The following is a 25575-nucleotide window of genomic DNA, read 5'->3' on the forward strand; positions in this document are numbered from 1 at the left end:
GGAACATTTAGCTCACATGTGGGATCACCGAAGCTACATAAGTCACATTTCTTAGCTTGTACGTGGATATGTGTTATGTTCCGACCAGAACGGGGGAAATGTGGCCCCGAGCTAACTCAGCTGTTTTTATTTCACTTCTTGATACATGCACATTCTACCAGATCGCTCTGCTTTCAGCTTACTGATGAGCGGGAAGGGCTGGAAGGAGGAGGACAGATTGGCTGCCTCTTTCCCTTTCCTTCCGTAGCAGCAGCGTCAATGGTGGGATCATACAGGGAAGTAACATGATAAGGGTTCCTCGATCATTTGTGTTCCTTAGAACACCATTGCCTTCTTGATGCATTTCAAGCAAATTCTAGTTTGAACCGGAAGTGTGGCTTACGGGCCAGCCAGTGCCCACCACCCCACTCTTTACTCAGTCACAGATGTACACTCACCTGTATTCACTTTGGGCCTTGAATTTCCACACATAGGGGGTCCACCAGAATTCTGTGCTCATGGCCATCGCAAACACGGTGTGTGAGGGGCAGCAGGGACGGAGCAGACACATGTCGTGATGTTGTGTGTATCACCTCTGCTCGCATGCATGTTCCATTGTCCCATCAGACTTCACTTACAAGACACAGGTTCAAAGAGAAGATCGTTAAGAATTTCAAGATGGCAACAGCAGAGCATCATACCAAGTGCGGGGCCTTATGTGACTGCCGGGTCCCACACCTGTGAAGCCAGCCCTGCGTGCTGGCATCCTGTATTTGGGGGACTCTGTCACTCGCAAGTCCCCTCTGTTCCTCATGCCCCCTTTTCACTGTGTAGCCTGGGATGGCCTGGAATGGAGGCAGGTGGAGGGAGGGAGTGTGGTCAGCTCATCCAGCCTCACCACTGCCTGCTTCCTCCACCGAACAGCCAAACAGAACCTTCTACACTTTCCCTAAGTAAACCCTGCTGTCTGCTGCCTCTGGGCCTTGGCCTGTTGTTTCCTCTACCCCAGTTGTTCTCAGAGTTGTGGTCCCTGGGTCAGCAGCATCAGCACCAGCTGGAGCTTGTTAGAAATGCAGATTCCCGGGCGCCACCACAGACTGGCTGAGTCTCAAATACTGGGATGGGGCTGAAGAATCTGGTCTTCAGCAAGCCCTGGGCATGACTGCGACACACCGCTGCTCTTCCTGAAATACTGTTCCCACCTCATTGCAGCTTCCTAACTCCTATACCCCTTTCACTGAATAAACCCTCACCCTCGGTTCTCTTCCATGAATTCCTCAGCTCACGTCTCGCCTGGTGAGCTTGGGGTGTTTCTGTCTCATTCTCCATCTTGTCCTGAGTACTGAGCAGGGCAAACAGTCAGCACACGATAAGCGATGGTGGAGTTGCATTGACTCAGGGGGTGACTGAGGGAGTGGAGACGTGGGACCTGGGCTTCACGGAGGGTCTGGGCTCGAGGGGCAGGGCTGAGCACAGACGTCCCGTCCTGCAGGTACAGCCTGTACACCCGCACCTGGCTCGGGTACCTCTTCTACCGCCAGCAGCTGCGCAGGGCTCGGAATCGCTACCCCAAAGGCCACTCCAGAACCCAGCCCCGCCTCTTCAATGGTGAGCTCTGGCCACGCCGGGCCAGCATCGCCCCAAGCCGTGGCCACCCTCCCAGCCTACTCCCCATCTCATACCCCCGACTGCTGGGCTGCCCGCCCCATCACCCTGCCCACAGCCCATCTTTGTTCCCCAGGAGTGAAGGTGCTTCCTATCCCCGTCCTCTCAGACAACTACAGCTACCTCATCATCGACACCCAGGCCCGGCTGGCTGTGGCTGTGGACCCTTCAGACCCTCAGGCCGTACAGGTGAGGGGAGGATGGGGTCGGGGGTACCTGGGGTCACCTTGAGGACTGGCAGCTTCTCCTTGCTAGAGAGAGGCTGACCCTGCCCTCTGCCAATGCGATGTGCCCCCCTCCATGTGCACTCACACACAGACCCTGACACACATGTGCACAAAGAGATCACCACAAACACACCATGGGGAGGGGCTCAGTGTCAGGGCATGGCGGGGGGAAAGGGGAGGGGCAGCAGTGGGGGAATCAGAGCCAGAGGGCAAGTGGTGCTGACCCAGGACTGCGGGTCTAGGGAGTTTTCTTCCGCCTCTCACTCTGTGGCCCCCTTTCTGACCCTCGCTCTTCTCTCCTCGCCTCTGTCTGTCGTGTCTGGGCGTCTTTATCATTCCCTCTTGTTACTTATTTATCTGTGTGTGCGTGTGTCTGTGTCTCTACCCGCTCCACGAATCTCCCTCTCGCTTGTGCCCAGGCTGGGGCTCAGCTGCCCCCCTTTACCCGGCCCTCTCTTCCCCACCCGCTTCTCGTTCTCTGGCTTCATCGCCTCCTTCTCCCTCATCTCTCCCTGCTCGCCTCTCCTCTCCGCTCCTCTCCACCCAGCACCCATGCCCCTGTTTCCCTCTGCATCCTGTTCCTCAGTCTCACTGCCCCCTCTCTCCTCTAGGCTTCCATTGAAAAGGAGGGCGTTAACTTGGTTGCCATTCTCTGCACCCACAAGCACTGGTAAGGGGCTGAGGTGGGAGGTCTGGGTGCAGATCCTCTTCCCTGGCTGGCCCCTGCCCCGGCTGGGCTTGCCAGGACTGGGTCCCACGAGAACAGGCTGGGCTGAGAGTCAAGAAGTCAGTATGGGTGGACACCATCCTCATGAAGTCACTGGGGCACCAGCAGAGAGGGAGGGGGAGGGGCGGGTCTCCCACTCCTCTACTTACCAGGCTTCTGAAGCGCCAGAGGAGGATGGGGCAGGCATTTACCTTCCATTCCGTGTGGGCGTGTGTGCCGGGCATGGGCAAACCTTGTGATCTCTAACATCAAGGAGCTTATAGTCCAATAGGGGAGACAGCCCTGTATGGAAGTGTACAGCGATGACAAACAGTAACAACTGTGACAGTTGGCACAGGGTACGGGGGCGGGGGCACCAGGAAGGGTGTGATCAGATCCACTTGGAGGAATTAGAGGCTGATGACCCTGGAGCTGAGAGGCCAGAAGATCAGTTGGCATTAGTTGGTGATGAGGGGAGGGGTGGCAAGTTGTTGGGACAACATTCTGGGCAGGGGGACAGCTTGAACTAAGGCCAGAAGAGGTGTGGACAGCTTGGTTCAGTCCAGAAGCCAGGAGTCCCATGGCTCAGAGACCTGGAGACGCTTGGGGAAGAAGGAGGCAGGAGGCCCAGTACAGTTGCCCCTTAAAGACCCTGCCTGTGCCATCCTACAGGGATCACAGTGGAGGGAACCGTGACCTCAGCCGGCGGCACCAGGACTGTCGGGTGTATGGGAGCCCTCAGGACGGCATCCCCTACCTCACCCAGTAAGTCCTTGACCCAGGGATGGGATGGCCCTTGTGGGCCCTTCCCCTCACCCCCCATCCTTTAGTCACATGTTTCAGGGGTGTCAGCAGGTGGGTCTTTGCTGATGCCCTTCCTGGCCCTTAGAGAGTAGATCACAGCCCATCTGAAGACTGCCACTGCCCATCCCCCAAGTGATCCAGCCATAGTCCCCAAAAGAGAAAGCAGGAGGGCTTGGGTCTGAAGTCCTGGGCACTGGGGGTGCCTCTCTCTCTGGTGGGGAAGCCCCCCTCCTGTACATCACCCATTCCCTTGGGCCTGGGCAGGGCGGAGGAGGGAGGATCAGCATGGCACAAGCTCTAGAGCCTTCTCTCCACTATTGCCTCGCTTCTCAGTCCCCTGTGTGATCAAGATGTGGTTAGTGTGGGACGGCTTCAGATCCAGGCTCTGGCCACCCCTGGCCACACACAAGGCCATCTGGTCTACCTGCTGGATGGGGAGCCCTATAAGGGTCCCTCCTGCCTCTTCTCAGGGGACCTGCTCTTCCTCTCTGGCTGTGGTGAGTCCCCCAAAAGGGAAGAGGGAGGAGGGGGGACAAGAGGGAGAGAGAGAGGCCAGAGCAGGGGCCCAAGGACAGCCACAGCTCCACGCAATGCATGAAAACATTGGTTTCAGTACACATGTTGCCTCGGCAGTTACTCCCACCTTTGTTACCTCGATTTTTCTTTTATATCCTCACGACTTCCCGCGGGGGATGGACAGAATGAGACGATGCCTGTAACTGAGTAGAGACCTCGAAGGGCGTTTGTTTCCACTGGGTGGAGCCTGGTTCTCTGATACAGTGACTGGCAAGACTAGTTACAAAAACTTGAGAACCCCTGAGTGAGAGGGTAATCCTGTCGGTGGGAGGATCACAGGTCCCAAGGTGCATGGAGTCCCAAAGACAGCACAGGCAAAGAAAGAAGTGCTCTACGGAAAAGAGCAACCCTATATCAAGAGGGCTCGGAGCCACAGAACTCAGCCTGAAGGTCCTGCAGCCCCTCTATCCACACGTCAATATGTGCAATGGAGGCCTTCAAATGGGCTCGGTTGCGGTTGAATATTTGGGCCCAGCTCCCAGAGGGAGGGAAGGAGTAGATGCCAGGGAAGTGGGCACGGCAGGGGCACGGCTGAGGGCTGGTGGCCAGCCCCAGCTGTACAAGCTGGTCCCCACCCTTTTCATGTACCTTACCGTGCTGTGTGGTTCTTGGACCTTACACGTACCTTCTGACCCTACCAGGACGGACCTTTGAGGGCACCGCAGAGACCATGCTGAGCTCACTGGACACCGTGCTGGGGCTGGGGGACGACACTCTGCTGTGGCCTGGTGAGGTGCCCCTCCCTCTCCCCCTAGCCCCTCACACCCCCAGAGTCCCAGCCGACTCAGCTCCTGGCCCAGAGGGGATACAGCACCACCTCTGGTGGCTCCTGGGAGTCAACTCTAGCAGTGGGGGCAGAGCCCCCTTCTGTTTGCAGACCTGGCTCTGTAAGGCCTCTGCTTCCCTGGCAACCAGCCCACAGCCTCTTGGGAGCCCTGTAGGTCCCAGAGCATCCCTGGGAGATGGCTGATTTTTCATAGCCAAAGCCTAGAACAGAAAATTGCCTTTGCTTAACGAGCAAAGAGGGGCCTTGAATCCATTCTGCATGGACCATTGCCTGCATCCATCATCCACACACTGCACGTCCATCATGCATATGCACGTCCATGGAATATCCATCCATCCACACGTATGTGCATGTGTACATTGCGTATCCATAGTTTCTAAAACACATTTACTCATATCTCAGTTAATCCTCAGAACATACATGCATCCATTCATTCATTCAACAAATACTTTATTGAGCACCTAACGTGTACCAGGCCCTGTTCCAGGCACCAGGAACACATAGTTTTAGAGTGGCGTTATTATTTTCCCCACTTGCCAAAGGAGAATATTGTGGCTCAGAGAAGCGCCGTGATTTGACTGATGTCGCATAGCTGGGCAGAGCCAGACGGGCTAGAAAGCAGGTCTTCTGGCTCCAGGTCTGGTGGTTTTCCCCCCTGAACTGCTTCTGCCTCTTCACTCGTGGCTGACTTGTGCCCACATTTAGGGAAACAGCTCCATGTGGTCGGGGCTTCTCTGGAAGCATTGCCCCTCCTCCCCAGCCGTCAGGTACCCATAGGCCTGCGGGTGGGGAGGACTTTTTCTGACCGTACCACCCATCTCACTCTGCCCTGTGTCTTGGCCCCCATGCCATCCCTAGGCCACGAGTACGCGGAGGAGAACCTGGGCTTTGCAGGCGTGGTGGAGCCCGAGAACCTGGCCCGGGAGAGGAAGATGCAGTGGGTGCAGAGGCAGCGGATGGAACGCAGGAGCACGGTGCGGGGCTTGGGGTCCAGGAGGGGCCGAGGTCACTCCTGAGAGAGGGCTCATCCCTGCGGGCCCTGCAGGGCCCCCTCCAGAGCTGACATATTTGGCACAAGGGCCTTCCAGTGAGAACTTCTGGACCCTGGGATGGGGCGGTGCGGGCGTTCTTCCCTTGTTGGGTCTATTTTCCAGATTCTCCCCACCAAACCCGGGTGCCTCTCCCCCCACAGTGCCCGTCCACCCTGGGAGAGGAGCGCTCCTATAACCCATTTCTGAGGACGCACTGCCTGGTGCTGCAGGAGGCTCTGGGGCCAGACCCAGGCCCCACGGGAGACAATGGCTACTCCCGGGCCCAGCTCCTGGAGAAGCTCCGCCAGCTGAAGGACCTACACAAGAGCAAGTGACCCCACCGCAGCCCAGCCCAGCCCCCCCCGCCCCCCCCCCCACCATGGTGGGGAAGCCACCCACCACGGCCCACACCACACCTTCCCTCTCACTGCTTCCACCACCACCTCCGTCAGCCCGTCAAGCCGGCACCACGCCCTGACCCGGGTCGGGAGACAGGAGGGACAAGGCAACGAGAGCCTGAGAGCGAGAGGAAGGGGGCTGACGGGAGGCTTGGAGACTCCGTGGGGTGAGGCTGAGCCATGGAGGGCAGAGCGAATCGGGAACCTCCCCTCCTCCCTTCCTCTGTTCCCGTGATGGCAGTGAGGATGAAGAGGCCTCACTCTCACTGTAGCCTCTGAACTCAGGGCAGCAGGAGCCATGAACAGGTTGAGTCCATCTTCCCCCTCCTCCCATCCAGGGTAGGGAAAGAAACTTACTCCCTCAAAGTGGCCTGAGGCGTGGTGCCTTGGAAAAGTGGTCACTCAGAGGGGCACCTGGGCTCCGGTTTACTGAGAGTCTGCCCCTCCTCCCCCAGCCTCCCTGCTCCACCTCCACCCGGCCCCCATGAAGGCATTTTTCAAACAGAGCCATTTCTGAGAAAGAGGAAAGGGCTGGAAGCCTGGCTGTGGACAATCTCTGCCTCGGTGACTCCCCTACTTCCTGGAAGGCGGAGGATCCTGGTTGCCAAGGAAACTTAACCTCAGGCAGAGGAGACACCAGGAGGCTGGGATTGCAGCCCCACAGTCTTGTAGGTCACACATGCTCCCTGCACAGCTGGCCTCTGCCCCTGCCCTGGGCCAACAGGGCCCCTCCTCCCCAGGGGACCAGAGAGCCATCGTCCACCAGGGCAACTCTGGTTTTCTCATTATGGCCCGTATTCTGAGGAACTCCTGCTTTATCCTCAACCCTTTCCTCTTTTAGTTAGTAAAGCCATTCATCTCGCCCTTTACAGTTGGCCAAAGACATTCCCAGGTCATTTCTCATTTGGCCCCTGGCCCCATCATGGTGGAAGCAGGGGATCTGCGCAGCAGAGAGCAGAAATCAGAAGTCCAGGAGCGGAGAGCTCTCAAATGAGTGGCAGCTTCCAGGACCCCAAGCCTGGGCCCTTCCCCTCTGTTCAGCCCTCCCTCAGTTCAGCTCCTCCTCTGGCCTTGGGTCCAGTCCCTTTGGGGCTGCAGTGAGGACTCCGATTGTCCTCAAGCGGGCGTAACTTGGGTCAGCCAAGAACCTTCTCTTCCTGGGTGGAAGCCTTCCTTCCCTCAGGCTCTGTTCTCCTCTGGGGTGCCTCTGAGATGTCTCCTGCTCTCAGTTTCTCCTCATCATCCTGCCTCTGCCTTCCTCTCCAGCCACAGCCTCTGGAGCCAACTTCAGCAATACCACCAGAATAGAGCTCCCTGCCCCTCAAAACATGCAGTTCATGCCTCTGTGCCTTCGCTCATGCTGTTTCATCAGAATGGAATGCTATTACCCTACTCCTCCTGCCTTGTCTGCCTGGCAAACACCTATTCGTCTCTCACAATCCCCCTCAAAGGCCCCCTCCTCCAGGAAGACCACCCCTGTGTCCCTCCCCCTCCAGGCTACCTCTCCTCTTTGTAAATGCTTCTGTTGTGGCACTTATCATACTGTATTTTAGTTGTTTACATGTTTGTCTCCCCTTCTAGACTGTGAACCTTTCAGGGCATGGACTGTATCTTATGCATCTCTGTATTTCTGCGCCTAGCACGGTGCCTGGCACACAGTAGGCGCTCAATAAATGTTGAATGAATGAATGATTTAACCGAGGCTTGATACCTCAGTGGGCTTGTCTTTATTGCTTGTTCTGTTTTCCTGTCTGGGTTACTTGCTTACTTGGAGTGACTGCTCTTCCAGAGCTTTGGGCAGAAACGGCGCTCTAAATATACCCTTCCACGGCTCGTGAGCATTTATCCAGGGTTTACAATTTGCCTACCTCGGTGTTTTCCAAAGCTTGAGATGAACAGGAGTGCTGCTGGCCACAGGAGAGATAGCTTTACCTGGTCGCCGCACAGCAGTGAATGTGCTTCGACGGCAAGGCCTTGGTACTGGCCTCCCTTTAACGCCTTTCTAACTGACAGCCAGACTCCAGGTCGGCCGTCTAGGGCAACTATCTTGAGTCAAAGTTTAACAGCATCATTTTGTGTTCATTGTGTTTATCTTTGGGGTCAATATTTTTGACAAGCGACACCAGTTTTCAATTCATGAAAGGATTAAAGGTACAGGCGTACCTCATTTGTGCTTCACTTTATTGTGTTTTGCAGATATTACGTTTTTTACAAATTGAAGGTTTGTGGCAACCCTGCATTGTCAGATGATGATTATCTTTTTTTTAAGCAATAAAATACTTTTAATTAAGGTATGTACATTGTCTTCTTTAGACATAATGCTGCTGCACACTTAATAGACTATAGTGTAGCAAAGCTCTTATATGCACTGGGAAAAAATTTTCTTGCGTGACTCCCTTCATTGCAGTATTTGCTTTACTACAATGGTCTGGAACTGAACCTGAACTATCTCCAAAGTGTGCTTGCATTTACTGAAATAGGAAAATACGAAGTAAAGGTGACACTTGGCTATGGCAGAATTCTTTTTTTATGTTTATTTGGCTGCGTTGGGTCTTAGTTGCCGCAGGCAGGCTCTCTGGTTGTGGCACTCAGGCTCCAGAGTGCGTGGGCTCTCTTGTTGAGGTGCCCAAGCTCAACAGTTGTGGTGCGTGGGCTTAGTTGCCCTGTGGCATGTGGGATCTTAATTCCCTGACCAGGGATCGAACCCACGTACCCTGCATTGGAAGGCAGATTCTTAAACACTGGACCACCAGGGAGGTCCCTATGGCAGAACCCTTAAAGGTGGCCTTGGTGTGGCTGAAGACTGGGAAGCACCGGCTTAGCTCCACATTTCCTGGGCCCCCCCGGCCACAGCTCAGCCTCCCCTCTTGGCACCCCTCACCCCAAGCCAAGGACCTTGGCACTGGTCCTCACTATCCTGGCTCAGGGCTGCATCTGGGGTGGGGGTGAGGGAAGGAGCCGTGGGCCTCACCTTCCTGAAGAAGGGCAGTCTCTGTGCTCTGTAATTGTCTCGTGACTGGGCAAGCCCCAGGGCCAGGTCACTCTGGGTATGCCCAGCTTCAAGGGACAATTGCTAATGGTTCTCTAGGGCTTTTGGTGAAGCATTTTCCCAAGGCCTTGGCAGATCGTCTCACTGGAGCATCTGTCCTGAAAAATGGCACATGTCTCTCCTGGAGCCAGCACTGACCAGCAATAACCGGGACACCTATTCTTTGCTTGCAGAACAGCAGGAGTGACAACTGGCCTTAGAGACCTGGGTTCTAGTCCCAGCTCTGTTACTCAACATCCAAGGACCTTGGGCAAGTAACTTTCCGGACCTCAGTTTCTTCACCTTCCAGTGGAGATGACAACGTTGAATGAGACATAACCCTTTCAAGTGCAAGTGACAAACACGCAGCCGAAAGGGGCTTAAACCAAAAGGGAAATTTATCAGGTCATGAAATTGAGAAGTGTAGGATTATGTCATGGTGATTCAGGCATGACTGGATCCAGGGATCCAGAGGCATCTTCATCATTCAGCTCTGCTTTCTTCTATATTGATATCGTTCTCTGTCAGTCTTTCTCCCTGTAATGGAAAGATAGTCTCTAGAAGTTCCACATTTATGGGCTATAGTTCATCAAACATAGCAGAACCTCTAATAGCCCCAGGGATTGAGTTTCATTGGTTCAGCTTGGATTATGTGCCCAATGCTGAGCCAATCATAGGAGTTAGGGGAACGGTCTTCTTTGACTGGCCAGGTTAGGTCACGTGACCACACCTGGAAAGGCAGTGTCAGACCCAACTGAAACACAGTGCACTGAGAGTGGGGAAAAGGTCCCCCAGAGGAATAGGGGGCCTGATACCAGAAATGATGCAAGGCAGCAAACTCATAAACTTTCACCAACAAGGCCACTTATTTGGAGGCTATTAGAAGAGTTAGACGAGAAAGGCATATGAAGTCACTTTGGAAAACGCTACATGTGATTTCTGGTGCCCTAATTCATTATAGAGAAGAAATGGAGGTAGACACATGGCCTCAAAGGTGTTTGAATAATACGTAGTTTAAAAAATAACCTGGGGGTTGGGCTTCCCTGGTGGCGCAGTGGTTGAGAGTCCGCCTGCCGATGCAGGGGACACGGGTTCGTGCCCCGGTCCGGGAAGATCTCACATGCCGCGGAGCAACTAAGCCTGTACGTCACAACTACTGAGCCGGCGTGCTGCAACTACTGAAGCCCGTGTGCCTAGATGTAGCCCATGCTCCGCAACAAGAGAAGGCACCGCAATGAGAAGCCCGTGCACCACAACAAAGAGTAGCCCCTGCTCGCCTCAACTAGAGAAATCCCATGTACAGCAAGGAAGACCCAAGGCAGCCAAAAATAAACTAATTAATTAATTTAGAAAAATAATAATAACCTGGGGCTTCCCTGGTGACGCAGTGGTTAAGAATCTGCCTGCCGATGCAGGGGACACGGGTTCGAGCCCTGGTCCGGGAACATCCCACATGCCACGGAGCAACTAAGCCTGTGCGCCACAACTACTGAGCCTGCGCTCTAGAGTCCGCGTGCCACAACTACTGAAGCCTGTGCGCCTAGAGCCCATGCTCCACAACAGGAGAGGCCACCGCGGTGAGAAGCCTGTGCACGGCAACAAAGAGTAGCCCCCGCTCACGGCAACTAGAGAAAGCCCACGTGCAGCAATGAAGACCCCACGCAGCCAAAAATAAATAAATAAAATAAATAAATTTATTTTTTAAAAAAATCCTGTAAGCAGTTTGTTTTTCCCTGAATCACAGGCTGTCTCTCTCTTTTTTCTAAATCACAGAAAAGGAAAAAGGGAGGGGCAGCCTTAGAAGTTCCCAGGAAGGACAGAGAACAGGATAAGTTGTAGAAGAGCCCTGTGTGTCCACATATGTGTGTTGGTGAGGGGTTGTCCTAGTCCTCCCAGGCCCTGGCCACAAATGGAGCCTTTGAAAGCAGGTGGGAAGCTAACCCTAATGGTCAGTAAACCCTAAGCTTGGGCCGAAGGCAGGACAAGGTGGAAGAAAGAGAGAGGACTTGCACTGGTCTGGATTTGAATACAAACTCTGACGCTCCGTGGGTAACTCCAGACATGGGACTCATGTCACCGAGCCTCCTTCTGGAGTGGCTGGGAGACCCAAATGAGATGCACAACGGTGTTCAGTGAACAGCAGCCTCTTTTTCCTCTCACTGTTATTAATAAACTTAGTGCTAGTCTATCAGGGACAGTAGGGCAAAGTGATTAAGAACATGGACTCAAGCCAGCCCATCTGGGTTGGAGTCCACACCTTCCACTTATTAACTGGGTGACCTCGGACAAGTTACTGAACTTTTCTGTGCCTCCACTTCTCACCTGTCCAATGAGGATGATGCTAACACCACCTTAGAAACTGACTGTGAGGATTAAGTGACTTACTACCTGCAGACCTTAGCATAGAGGGTACCTTCTCTACGGTAATGGTTGTTGTTCAATAGATGCCAACCCCAGCTGCTGGAGGGAACATGCTGTCCATGTCACAGGCTCAGAAAGGCGTACCTGCCCAACACAGCCACACGGCTAGTACGTCAACCGCTCCAGAGCATCCTTCCCCTGGCGTATCAGGCCCTAAGGGGGGATGGTAACAAGGGTCCTTAACAGATCTCTTCCAGATGGTTAAAAAAATAGACAACCAACTGGATGTTGATCCTTCTGTGATCCACTTTTCCAAAATGCTTTCTCCTCTAAGCAGCTAGCAGGAAACAGCCAGCATCAGGCAGGAAGGAATCTGGGGGGAGTGAAAGAGTTGAGAACATGGGCTCCCAGGAGGTGGGAGCCTGTGTGGATAGGCAGGTGGGGGTCCTATGCAGCTAGAGGAGCCTGACCAAGGGGAGGTGAGGGGGACCAGGGGTGACAGGAAAACTCTAAAGGGTAGAGGGCTCAGGGAGCAAATTTTCCCTCAGGCCAGGAGTCCGGAATAGCTGGGATGGGGGAGGCACAGTAAGGAGGGGGACTATGTGGGCACCCCTTATAGAGCATCTAAAAAAGAGCAGTTTGCTTCTTGGTTTTTTTTGGCCATAAGCCATGTGGAACCTTAGTTCCCAGACCTGTGATCTAAACCGCGCCCCCTGCAGTAGAAGCGCGGAGTCCTTTTTTAAACTTTGTCCAAATCAAAAAGATTTTGTTAAACTTTATGTAATTCACATGTGAAAGCAAAACGGTTTGCTTTCTTCTCTTAGATTTTATTTAAAGCATCTATTTTTTATTAACTTTATTGAGATATAATTTACCTACCACAAAATTCACCCTTTTAAAGTATACAATTCAATGGGTTTTAGTATATGCACAGTCTAAGTTTAGAACATTTTCAGCATGCCCAAAAGAAACCCTGTCCCCAGTGGATGCCACTCCCTGCCTCCATGCCTCCACCCTTCCCCCACATCAAGCAACCACTGATCTACTTTCTGTCTCTATAGATTTGCCTGTGCTGGACATTTACACATATAAATGGAATCATACAATATGTGGTCTTTTGTGACTGGCTCCTTTCACTCAACGTATTTTCAAGGTTCAACCATATTCTAGCATATGTCAGTACTTCACTCCTTTTTATGCTTGAATAATAATATTCCATTATATATATATACACCACGTTTTGTTTATCCATTCATCAGTTGATGAACAGATGGGTGTTCCACTTTTTGACTATTCTGAATAATGATGCTACGAACATCTGTGTATAAGTTTTTTATGTGGACAGATGCTTTCAATTCTCTTGGGTATATACCCCAGAGTGGAATTGCTAAGTCATATAGTAACTCCACATTTAGCATTTTGAGGAACTAACAGACTACTTCCCAAAGCAGTTGTGAGTTTTCTTCTTTTTTTTTTTGTGGTACGCGGACCTCTCACTGCTGTGGCCTCTTCCGCTGCGGAGCACAGGCTCCGGACGTGCAGGCTCAGCGGCCATGGCTCATGGGCCCAGCCGCTCCGCGGCACGTGGGATCTTCCCGGACCAGGGCACGAACCCGTGTCCCCTGCATTGGCAGGCAGACTCTCAACCACTGCGCCACCAGAGAAGCCCTAGTTGTGAGTTTTCTTAATGCCACTGGCGGTGGTTCACGTGCAGAATTCATTTTGGCTTTTAAAAATTAGAAGTCAGGGCTTCCTTGGTGGCGCAGTGGTTAAGAATCTGCCTGCCAATGCAGGGGTACACGGTTTAGAGCCCTGGTCCAGGAAGATCCCACATGCCGCGGAGCAACGAAGCCCGTGTGCCACAACTACTGAGCTTGTACTCTAGAGCCCGCAAGCCACAACTACTGAGCCCAAGTGCCACAACCACTGAAGCCTGCGTGCCTAGAGCCTGTGCTCCACAAGAGAAGACACCGCAATGAGAAGCCTGCACACCACACTAAGAGTAACCCCTGCTCGCCAAAACTAGAGAAAGCCTGAACACAGCAACGAAGACCCGACACAGCCAAAAATAAAAATAAATAAAATAAATAAATTAAAAAAAATTAGAACTCAATTTCTTAAAATGCAAATTTTAAAACATAAGCATTTTAAAAACTTTTAAGTTCAACTTAGTCATATCATTCTAATCATAAATCTATCTAATGTTATTACTAACTTTTAAGGGGGCTTTAATTAATAATTGGTTCTCTTTACAAAATTAAAACTGCCATAAATATGTTTATGCCATATTTATTCATTCTATATATTCTACTTCCTTTTTAAAAGCAATTGATTGGGTTTTTTTGGCCTCGCCATGCAGCATGCGGAATCTTAGTTCCTCGACCAGGGATCAAGCCCTTGCCTCCTGCGGTGGAAGCGCAGAGTCTTAACCACTGGACTGCCCAGTGGCAATTGCAATTGTCAAAAGCGATTGACTGGGAAAAATAAGTAAAAATAATTCTCTAAAAGAATTTTTTAATAAATTGACAAACCAGCTTCCCAAGTACTTTTAATGCAATCTAAGAAACGTAAACATATAAATATAGTAAAATTTAAGGTTTTTAAAAAAATATTTTGGTCCTACTTACAATCCCAGTAAGAATTGAACTTCAAAGTACACTTGTAAGGTCATTCTAATGATCCATGTCATCCCCCCTGCCTCCTAAGAATGTCAAACGCTCCCTCTGCTGGACAATACCTCAGGCTTGGGCTGAGTCGCAGAAGCCACAGTTCCTACCAATTCTTCCAAGGTCTGGGTGTTTAGTGAAATGGGTTGATGGCCCTTTAAGAGGCGGTAGCTAGCTCCCAGTTGCCATGGAGACAGCTGGTTACAAACTGGGTAGCAGGAGGCAGCATGTCTTCCAAAGTTCAATCCAAAGGTGAGAAGAGAGCTGAGGAATTTGGAGTGGGGACCTGGAAAGGGGTGGAGCATCTTCTCCCTCATCATCCACCCTGGGGTGGCCTTGGAGGATCCTGCTCTTGGGACCCCTGCCCCACCCCTGTCCTTCTTCCCAGGGTCCGCCATCTGCCGTCTCAAGCTCTCCTCCCTCCCTAGGCTTCAAAGCCAAGGATCACCAGCCCTCAGCCCAAGAGAGTCTGCCACCCCCAGAGGCCAATGCTGAAGCCGTCAACTTCCTCAACTCCCTCCGTGAGCCTGGGCAGTGGCGGGGCGGGGTGGGGGGGGAGGGGCAAAAGTACGGACGGGAGGGAGGAGAGAAAGCCCAGACCTGGCCACCCCCTCTCTCAGCCTTGATTCTCCTGGGACTCACAAAGGGTGTGAGGCCCGTTAGTTGATATTCTTCAAGGGAAGACCCCAGGGACACAGTGTGGGTAGGGACTGGTGGGGATTGGGGTGGGGGAGCCTTCACCTGCTGACTGCTGTAGAGGCCAATGGAGGGGACGCAGGGGCCACCTGGGGGACGTGGGATGAGGAGGGAGTGGGTGGAGACTGTGGGCGCACTGGTGGCCGGGGCGGGGGGGGGTGGGCGGTCCGAAAGTTGAGACCTAGGAGCTGGAGCTGGGGCTTTAACTGTCCCCACGGGACCCTCACGCACCCAGGGCAAGAGGAGCTGCTGACGCTATTCTTCTCGGAGACTCTGGTCATGGTCTCCGACACAGGAGAGCCTCAGGGAGAGCTGACCATTGAGGTGCAGAGAGGGAAATACAAAGACCAGTTTGGTGTCACGGAGTACTTCCCATTTGTGCATGCCTTTAGCCGCAGCTCCATGGACAAAATACCCTGCGGAAACTCCATTCTGGGTAGAGTTCCTGCTGCCTGACATCCTCTACCCCCACCCTTCCTCCACTGCCCTCCCCCTCCCACCCCCCAACTCCCAGGACCTTCACTCAGGACCAACGCTTTGACTTCACCTTGGTACTAGAACGAGGCAAAGAGAGTGCGTGGGACACGGGGGTGGGGGGGTGACAGGGAAGTTAATCACAGCCTTAGTTTTTCCCTCGGACCACCCTACATCTGAGTCCTCCAGCCCGGGCCACCGCCTCCCTTCCTGCAAACTCCAGCCTTGTCTCCGGTGACAGCAGTGTTCACCTCCTCCCCACAGGCTATCTCTCGTGGAAACTGGAGGTTGTGGAACAACATAATAAGGAATTCATCAAGGTACCTCCTGGGGCCCCAGCCTTGACCACATATGGAAAGTTTTCTATCCAAATTTCCCCTCAGTTTTCTCATTTATGAAGGAGAAACGACAAGGCGACCTCTGGGGGAACTCGCTCGTATATACGATCCCGTGAGTCCCTGGTTCTCCCCTCCATGCTCTGGCCCTTAGTTCCACGCCCTCCCCATGGAACGGAAGATGAGTTTGCTGAAGCAGGATGATCAGCTGGCCATGACCAGAATCATCAAGGAGGGTGAGGTAAGGATGAGAGCCATGTGGGAGCCATACTCTACATCCTCTTTGGAACCAGGAACAGGGGACAGATGGTGTCAGGCCAGGAGCCTGGACTAGGGACCATATGGACTGGACCATATGCTCAACACCTGTCTTGCACAACCTCCCTCCATTTCCTGGCTCAAGGTCCCTGACCCAGATTTGTCCTGAACAGGAAGTGAAGACCGAAGTGACTTTCTTCCCCTGGCACTCCATTGCGGGCTTCGTCTCCCAGGCTGCCAACCTGGTGTTGCTGAGGGTGATGGCCTGGAGGCAGACAGTGCCCAGCAACGCCCGTTTCCTGGCCTTGGACACCGAGGGCAAACTCTGCTATTCCACTTACGTGAGGGGTTTCCCTGGGTGGGGAATTGGTCTGGGGTGAACTAGAAGGGGCAAGGAGAATGCTGAGTTGGGAGAAAAGACACCTCTGTGGAGTGGAAGAGGGGGTGGAGTGGGGATAAACCTAGGGCGTGGGGGTGAGACTTCCAAGAGGAGGAGAAAGCAAGACCGCATTTGTTAGAGGGAGGACCAAGTGTGAGGCAAGTGGCGTGAGTGAGAAGGACCAAAAGCTGGGAGCAGTGGAAGAAAGCAACGCTTTTTGCACAAAAGTCAGTCCAGGAAAAATAAACATCATAGGGGCCACTTTTTTTTTTTTTTTTTTTTTTTTTTTTGCGGTACACGGGCCTCTCACTGCTGTGGCCTCTCCCGTTGTGGAGCACAGGCTCCGGACGCGCAGGCTCAGTGGCCATGGCTCACGGGCCTAGCCGCCCCACGGCATGTGGGATCTTCCCGGACCAGGGCACGAACCCACGTCCCCTGCATCGGCAGGCAGACTCTCAACCACTGAGCCGCCAGGGAAGCCCCACAGGGCCCACTTTTAAAGACATATATATATTTTTTCTTTCTTTCTTTTTTTTTTTTTTTTTTGCGGTACGCGGGCCGCTCACTGTTGTGGCCTCTCTCCCCTTGCGGAGCACAGGCTCCAGACGCGCAGGCTCAGTAGCCATGGCTCACGGGCCCAACTGCTCTGCGGCATGTGGGATCTTCCCGGACCGGGGCACGAACCCGTGTCCCCTGCATTGGCAGGCGGGCTCTCAACCAATGCGCCACCAGGGAAGCCCAAGACATATTTTTTTTAAGATCAGGAAATGCAACATCTCCAACTGCACTTAAAAATTATTTTATTATGTCTCAACCCTTAAGGGTGTTTCTTATTTTTCTCTTATTTTGGCTAAACTTTCATCATCAACCTACCTAGGACTTCCTGTAATATGTGATTTTGAAGCATGCCTCTGAACACACACTTTGGGGGCTGATTTGACCAACTTCGTAAATGACACTCTTGTCTTTTCTATCACAAACATGACAAACAGCAACATGTTTGATACAAAGAGGCACATACCATTTCCCCCCAATTTTCTTTGAAATGTTTTTCTTATGTTAGCAGTTTTCTCCCTGTTGCTGTAGCTGTAACAGGGATTTATTTTTTTTCTAATTATTTATTTATTTTGGCTGCACTGGGTCTTCGTTGCTGCACGCGGGCTTGCTCTAGTTGCGGCAAGCTGGGGCTACTCTGCTGTGGTGCGCGGGCTTCTCTTGTTGCGGAGCACAGGCTCTAGGTGTGTGAGCTTCAGTAGTTGTGGCACGCGGGCTCAGTAGTTGTGGCTCGCAGGCTCTAGAGCAGAGGCTCAGTAGTCGTGGCAGACGGGCTTAGTTGCTCCGCGGCATGTGGGATCTTCCGGGACCAGGGCTCGAACCCCTGTCCCCTGCATTGGCAGGCAGATTCTTAACCACTGCACCACCAGGGAAGTCCCCAGGAATTTAAATTTCAATTACAATGGGCAGCTTGCACGGGCCTGAGGCAGCCATAAATCTCAGTCTAGTCCCTCCTCAGCGTCCCACTACCTCCTCCCCACAAATAGCCCAGCCTCCGCCCTAGCCCACACTCACACCTACTTGGTCATCCCTATTACAGAATCTGCCAACTAGAAGCACTTGGTCATGAAGCTGGCATGGGGACGGGTTGGGGCAGGAGCAGGGTGGAGCTGACTCTCTAAGAGAAAACCCCAACTTAACCTGGGGGTGCATCTCAAATCTTGGGGCGCCTAAGGGTCTGGACAGCCAAGGGCTGCTTATCACTGGTGAACAAGCAGTGAAGCTATAACCTGGAGAGAAGGGCCAGGGTGAGATGTGTGGGGAGGCCCCGGTGGGAATCCACCTCACCTCCCTCCCTTCATTTTGGTTGCTGCCAGCAAGGCCTGGGCTCCCAGACGATCCAGGTGGGCCATCAGCAGGTGGAAGCGTTCATTGTGGAGCAGACTGTACACTCGGAAGAGGGCATCCCCGTGTCCTGCCAGTTTTACCTGCTCTCTGATGGGTGAGCTACTGACGGTGGGGCAAAAGGGGCAGTACTGAGGACAAGCATGGGAGCTCAACCTCCTGGGCTGGGTCGGGGCAAAGGGAGAGTCCTGTTTCTGGGGACACCACCAGGAAGACTTGCTGTGGAGGTCTGAGTGCCCCTGCTTTCTCCACTCATTCACCCTTTTGCATATATGCATTCATTCTCCCGGTCTTCACAATGCCTCCCAAACCTCACCGAAGAGCCCTGAATGGCTGAGGAAGTCAAGGTCAACTCCACAGGGCCTAAGGCGTCGCTAAAGCAGCTGCCACGGGTGTGGGTGTAAAATTGAAAAACACCCAAGTCTGAACAGCTCAGCACTTGATAAAATCAGCAGGCTGGGAGAAGCACCCCAGCACACTGCCAAGCTGTCGCCAGAAAAGTGCGGGCACCAAATCCTGAGAAAATTCGGGAGGGGGAGAAGCATTTGTTTCTCGAAATTTCCAAAGAGGTATTGACAGAATCACTATAGTAGAAAAAAAAAAAAGTAATCAGAACGTTGTGGGCTTTCCTTATTTCATAATTTAACTTGTTTCTATTTTGAGTATCACATAGCAGGAGGCTCGTGATTCTTTTTATTTTTTTAAATTTTTTTGGCTACGCCCCATGGCTTGTAGGATTTTAGTTCCCTGACCAGGATTGAAGCCGGGTTCTTGGCAGTGAAAGCTCGGAGTCCTAACCACTGGACTGCCAGGGAATTCCCTTGTGATTCCTTTAGCGCTCACACCTCTAAATTTAGTCTTGCACACGTGCACACATCTCCAGGGTAGGAAGAGTCCCCAGTTTGAAAAGCAGGGGACATTATCTGGGGATCTAGAAATGAACAGGACCCTGGAACTCAAAGACAAGTGGAGGAGGGGAGGAGGGGGACAGCAGTAAAGGGAGGCCCCCAGAACACCCTTCAAAGGAGTGGGCTGGTCTAGGAAGACTCACACCTTCTTCTTTGTTGCACTCCAGGCACCTGGCCAAGAGGATCCAGGTGGGCTCCCCGGGGTGCTGCATGATCACCAAGGTGCCCACCTTGAGGGAGGTGGGTGAGTGAAGCCCCTGGCTGGTGGGAGAGTGAAGGCGAGGTGAGGAAACCTGGAGCCTTCCAGGGTGCATGGGTGGATTGAGTGTGCCATGGCCCCGGATCGGAGCCCGGGATGAGATGGAGAAGTTTTGCTCTCCAGCCCCTGTCTCCAAGGCAATTCAGGGACGATCATTTTGCTGGGAACCCCCTCCAGCAACTTCGCCCATATGGCCAGAACCCTGGGGTTTTACCTGAGCCTGCCCAGAACTGGTGTTCTTGGGCATCCCTCTGTATCTGAGGAAGGTTCTGGGGTCGGAATAGGCACGCAGCCTTCCTCCCACCCGCACCCACCCCCAGATGATATTGAGCCTCAGCCAGTGTTTGAGAAGAAACCCCTGGTGTGGGAGGAGGACATGGAGCTCTACTCGAAGTTCGTGGACCGGAAGGTGAGGAGGGGCTGCAGCCAGCCTGAGGTCCCCATCCCCCCATCCCCCTGCCCAGGGCGTACACTCCACCCTTACTGATCACTTTTTCTGCCCGGTTGAAATGCATCATCCCTAGGGGCTAGGGGACTCCAGCGTCCCTAAGCCCTCCACGGGGCGAAGGGGAGGGGAGCTCCTGGGACGCGGGAGTCCCGGGTCCTGCTCAGGCTCGGACCCCTCCAGGAGGAGCTCCGTCTCAGCCACAACAGCTATCTGCGGCAGCACCCCGAGGCCCAGGCGCTCATCTCCGACTTCCTGCTCTTCCTGCTGCTACACCAGCCGGCCGATGTGGTCACCTTCGCCGCCGAGTACTTCGGCCCCTTTGCGATGCGACGCCCGCCCACTCCGTCCTTGCGCTCCTCCAACCGGCCCTGCCCCTTCCACGAGCTGGAGCCGGAGGGCCTCGAGGGCGAGGAGGGCTAGGCGGGCAGCAAGGCGTTCCCCCGGGGCCCAGCTGGCCGGGGCGAGGCAGGAAGACAAGGCATCCGGACTGGGCTGGGGCGGCACGCGGGCGGGAGGCACCCGGGAGGCGCGCTTTCCTGCCTGCGGTTTTAATGGGAATAAACGGGGCCCTCCCGAGGCTTGGCTGTGAGCCGGATCCTTCTCTGACCAGCGTCTCGTGTCTCGGGCTTAGCATAGGAACCGTGAACAGGGTTTATCGAGCGATTTTCAGCCTTTCTTCCTAGCTGTTATTATGATCAATATCACTATTTTACAGATAAAAAAATAGAGGTACGAAAAGATTGAGTAACAGAGTAAACACGTGGGAAGTAGGATTCAAACCTGGACGTTGGATTCCAAGAACCCCCACTTTTAGTCACGAGGTTAGCCGCGATGGAGGGGCGGGGCTTTTGGCGCACAGAATCATTATAGATTCCACCTAGCATAATTGCCCGCTCCCGCCAAAGAAAGAAAAACAGTCGATGTGTTCACCACTGACCTTGCTCATCACCCCCGAAGCTTTCCAAACCCTCTCTCCCTACCCCAACGCCAGCTCTCACACTCCACCTCCTTCCTCCCGGTTCCCACTATACGCAGGAACCCCCAAACTGCGTGGAGGGTCCCCAGTTAGCAATAGGATGGAAGGCAATCATCACCTCGTTTAGGTTCCTTGCTTAATGACAGTTCTGGCCAGTGGCTTGTTCCTGCCCAATACTGGCCGCAGCTCAGTAACAAAGAGGAGGCACCCTCCCCTGAGGCAAGTGGTAATGGGCCTGCAGGCTCCATCCTTCCATCTATTCATTCCTCCCACCAGCTAAGAGGTGAGGGCCTCCAGAGAAGCTTTGCACTCTAGCGGACAATAGGGGCCAGTATCTACAAGACTGTAATGATGGAAATGTGCTCTATCTGCAATGTCCAATATGGTAGCCACTAGTCACATGTGGCCACTGAGCTCTAGGAATGTGATTAATGTGACTGAGGAACTGAAGCTCTACTTTAATTTTTTTGGCTGCGCTGCATGGCATGTGGGATCTTAGTTCCCTGACCAGGGATTGAACCCGCACCCCCTGCAGTGGAAGGCAGGGTCTTAACCACTGGACCACTGGGGAAGTCCCTACTTTAATTTTAATTAATTTCAATTTAAATAGCCACATGTGGCTAGTGGCTACCAGACTGGACAGCAACAGCTCTAGAGGATAAGGTCTTTTCATTCAATCAGGCAATCAGCTCAACAAATATTGGGCTCCTTCCATGTGCCAGGATGGTTCTGAGCCCTGGGAGATCAGCAGGGACGAGACCAAGTTCCTAGCCTCATGGCACTTGTAGATAGCATGGAGAGACAGATGATAAACACAAAAGATAATTTCTTATGTGAAATTTCAGACATTTATGAAAACAAGGCCAAGTCATGGATAGAAAGGGACTCAAGGTTGGAGAGTTGAGGGTGGAGACTTCAGGGAGGGCCTCTCTGACATCTCAGTTGAGTTGGGTTGTGAATGATAAGGAGTCAGATCTGTGAAGAGCTGTGGGAAAAGCATTTAAGGCAGAAGGAACAGCTAGTGCAAAGGCTCTGAGCATGGCACGTTGGGGACAGAAGGCCAGTGAGGCTGATGCACAGTGGCACGGGGCGGGGTGGGGGAGTGATGAAGGAGAAGCTGGCGATGAAAGTGCTCAGTCACCTTGAGGTAGGGAGGGCGGGGTCTTGAAGGGCCTCCTAGGCCCTGGCAAGTTCTCCTCATCCATGGAGAACTGAAACCAAGTTTGACTCAGCCCAATGCACCCAGAATGTTCCTGTAGAGATCCTGAGAGTTCCCTCCAGTTCCTGATACTCTGCCGCAGTGGGGAAGAGGAGACGGCAGTTAACATCCAACCCACGGACATCCTTCCTCTGCTGAGCGCTCTTTTTTTTTTTTTTTTAGTATATTTATTTATTTATTTATTTATGGCTGCCTTGGGTCTTCGTTGCTGCGCGCGGGCTTTCTCTAGTTGCAGCGAGTGGGGGCTACTCTTCCTTGTGGTGCGCAGGCTTCTCATTGCGGTGGCTTCTCTTGTTGCAGAGCACGAACTCTAGGCACATGGACTTCAGTAGTTGTGGCGCATAGGCTCAGTAGTTGTGGCGCACGGGCTTGGTTGCTCCGCGGCATGTGGGATCTTCCTGGACCAGGGCTCAAACCCATGTCCCCTGCATTAGCAGGCGGATTCTTAACCACTGAGCCACCAGGGAAGCCCCTGCTGAGCGCTCTTGCATCAGGTGACTTGAGAAGGAGTCTGCCACTTCCCTGCCTGCTCTGTGACATCCATTTCAAGACCAGTTTGTTTTTAGATCGTATCATTTGTCCCCAGAACTCCTATGACCCCCCTCTCCTTGCTCCATAGTCCTAAGCTATATATGTCTCTGAACAAAGAAAAAACAAAGATTGAGCACTCGTGACATGCCAGGCACTGGACTAGGGTGTGGGGATGCTATGGGGGTATCAAGACCAAGCCCCACCTGCATGACACAGAGTCCATTCAGAAGGAAAGAGACATCAGCCAAGGCTCCCGTGGATGAATGTGTGAGTGTAGACCATGCAAAGTGCTACCTGCAATATTAGAGTGTTTAATGCGACTTGATCTAGTGTTGAGAACCCAGGGAGGCAAAGGGAAGGGAATAGTAATAATAAGAGCAAGCCCTATGCAGCACTTACTATTCTAATCCCTCTACACATAAGTCATGTGATTCTCACAATACCCCTATGAGATGGGTTCTATTATTACACCCATTTTACAGATGAAGGAAAGGCTAAGGTCAAGGCCATGCAACTGGTTAGTGGCAGAACCAGGATTTAGACCCAGGGAGCCTGGCTCAAGGCTATATGTGAATCCACTCTGATAAATAGATCAGAGGTGGCTCTCTGGAGACAGATCCCAGAACAGAGAAGAGGCATCGTCCTGCTTTAGATCCGTCCAGAGTAGTGTTGACTGTACACTGTCTTTCCCCTTCCCCAGGTACCCAGACACTGCCCCATTCCCTACTGCATTGTCACTGACAGCTGCTTCAGTGCTTTGAATTGCCGGGGTAGACAGGGAAGGCATTGTGCTATGGGAGCATACAGTCTAGCCCTGGAGAAATCAAGGAAGGCTTCCTGGAAGAGGTCACACCATAACTGAATCCTGAATGACAAGAGGCTGTTTGCCAGGCAGAGTTGTTTGAGGAGGAAGCAACATATGCCAAGGCATGGAGATGAGAGGGAGGGAGCATGGAATGTCTGAGCTACTGCAAGGGGTTCAGGACAAGATGGTCTTGTCCTGACAAGAACGCAACTAAAGTGTTGCCCTCTGTCTGGGAGCCTAAGAGGCCCTGGAAGTGGGTTAGGCAAATACTTGAATGCCTGCCTGTTTCTGCGCTTTTTCTTCCCACCAGAAGCCATAATACAAGCAAATAAACTATACTATAGCAATGCTATAGATCAATGGAGCCCTAAAAAGAGAGTCTTACATTTTGACATTTGACAACAAAATTAAAAAACAGGGCTGATAATGCCCTTGGAAGGTGCAGATTTGACCTTCTGAATCTCTGTCGTGCTCCTCCCTTCTTTTGGTTAAATCTGCTGTTTCCCCAACACCAGCATTCCCGCTAAAACTCATTCTTGGGGGCTTCCCTGGCGGCGCAGTGGTTAAGAATCCTCCTGCCAATGCAGGGGACACGGATTTGAGCCCTGATCAAGGAAGATACCACATGCCACGGAGCAACTAAGTCTGTGCGCCACAGCTACTGAGTTTGTGTTCTAGAGCCTGTGAGCCACAACTACTGAGCCCGCGTACCACAACTACTGAAGCCCGCACACCTAGAGCCTGTGCTCCACAACAAGAGAAACCACCGCAATGAGAAGTCTGCACGCCACAACCAAGAGTAGCCCCCGCTCGACACAACTGGAGAAAGCCTGTGCACAGCAACGAAGACCTAACGCCGCCATAAATAAATAAAATAAATAATTTTTTTAAAAAAACCATTCTTGTTTAGTTTGATCATTTCCCCATTTTGTTTTAAGATATATTGCATCAGAATTGTCCTTTGTTATTTTTTTAAATAAATTTATTTATTTTACTTATTTATTTTTGGCTGCATTGAGTCTTCGTTGCTGCATGCGAGCTTTCTCTAGTTGCAGTGAGCCGGGGCTACTCTTCATTGCAGTGGCTTCTCTTGTTGCAAAGCACGGGCTCTAAGCGCATGGGCTTCAGTAGTCGTGGCTCGCGGGCTCTAGAGCACAGGCTCAGTAGTTGTGGTACACAGGCTTTGTTGCTCCATGGCATGTGGGATCTTCCTGGACCAGGGCTTGAACCCGTGTCACCTGCATTGGCAGGCGGATTCTTAACCACTGTGCCACCAGGGAAGCCCTATCCTTTGTTATCTAGTCATCACAAATGCCCCATGTTTGAGCTACACTGCATCCAAAGCCTCTGGTGGATGAGACTGAGAATTAAACCACCATGTGCATCAATGTTTTTAACAGAAAATGTATTTGGAGTTCTGAAGAACTGACAGTGACCAATGACATTTTGGAATCCAATTTACAAAAGCAACTAACTGCGCCGTGCTAGGCGCATTTCTTGGGCCTCACACAAATGTTTCGGGGTATTTTCATCGCCCCTACTTCACAGGTGAGGACACTGAGGGCCTAAGAAACTTGCCCAAGTCATCGAGCTAGTAAGAAAGATTCACACCCAGGCCATTTGATTCCAGAGACTCTGACTCTGGTGGATTTTTTTTTTCTTTTGGCCACGCCACATGGTTTGTGGGATCTTAGTTCCCCGACCAGGGATTGAACCTAGGCCCTCAGCAGTGAAAGCCCTGAGTCCTAACAACTGGACCACCAGGGAATTTCCCTGGTGGATTTTTTTTAAATCAATTTTATTAAAGTATAATATTCATTCAATAAGACTTTTCCTTCACTTTAAAAATTGAGATAATTGCAGATTCACACGTAGTTGTAGGAAATAATTCAGAGAGATCTCATGTACATTTTACCCACTTTGTCCCATTGGTAACATCTTGCAAAATGTTAATATAATATAATATTACAGGGACTTCCCTGGTGGCACAGTGGATAAGAATCTGCCTGCAAATGCAGGGGACATGGGTTCAATCCCTGGTCCAGGAAGATCCCACATGCCACGGAGCAACTAAGCCCGGGCGCCACAACTACTGAGCTTGTGCTCTAGAGCCTACGAGCCACTACTCCTGAGCCCGTGTGCCACATCTACTGAAGCCCA

The 25575-nt window shown here is 52.4% G+C and overlaps 2 protein-coding genes across 3 annotated transcripts in view; both read left to right on the top strand.

Moving 5' to 3' along the window:
* PNKD (PNKD metallo-beta-lactamase domain containing) overlaps positions 1–7890 on the top strand; it is a gene marked incomplete at its 5' end in the record, with an annotated part of 19721 nt that extends 11831 nt beyond the window's left edge. Inside the window, 9 exons of one of the 2 annotated variants that reach the window (XR_013828662.1) lie at positions 1472–1587; positions 1721–1833; positions 2483–2541; positions 3250–3342; positions 3715–3878; positions 4599–4685; positions 5603–5718; positions 5937–6841; positions 7440–7890. Coding sequence is in view for 1 of the 2 variants with exons in the window: in XM_079923913.1 (XP_079780039.1) it covers positions 1472–1587; positions 1721–1833; positions 2483–2541; positions 3250–3342; positions 3715–3878; positions 4599–4685; positions 5603–5718; positions 5937–6110 (922 nt within the window). The other variant, XM_079923913.1, reaches the window with a different exon arrangement.
* Positions 7891–14415: 6525 nt separating this feature from the next.
* CATIP (ciliogenesis associated TTC17 interacting protein) lies at positions 14416–20304 on the top strand (the record flags this gene model as incomplete). The annotated part of the gene is given in 12 exon segments (XM_079924207.1): positions 14416–14445; positions 14447–14515; positions 14517–14609; positions 14611–14749; positions 15160–15360; positions 15663–15718; positions 15888–15974; positions 16165–16332; positions 18242–18366; positions 19345–19421; positions 19757–19845; positions 20065–20304. Coding segments are annotated over 12 exon segments (1374 nt in total).
* Between the last annotated feature and the right edge of the window lie 5271 nt (positions 20305–25575).

Source organism: Stenella coeruleoalba, assembly GCF_951394435.1.
Source record: "Stenella coeruleoalba genome assembly, chromosome: 6".
Lineage (NCBI taxonomy): Eukaryota > Metazoa > Chordata > Mammalia > Artiodactyla > Delphinidae > Stenella > Stenella coeruleoalba.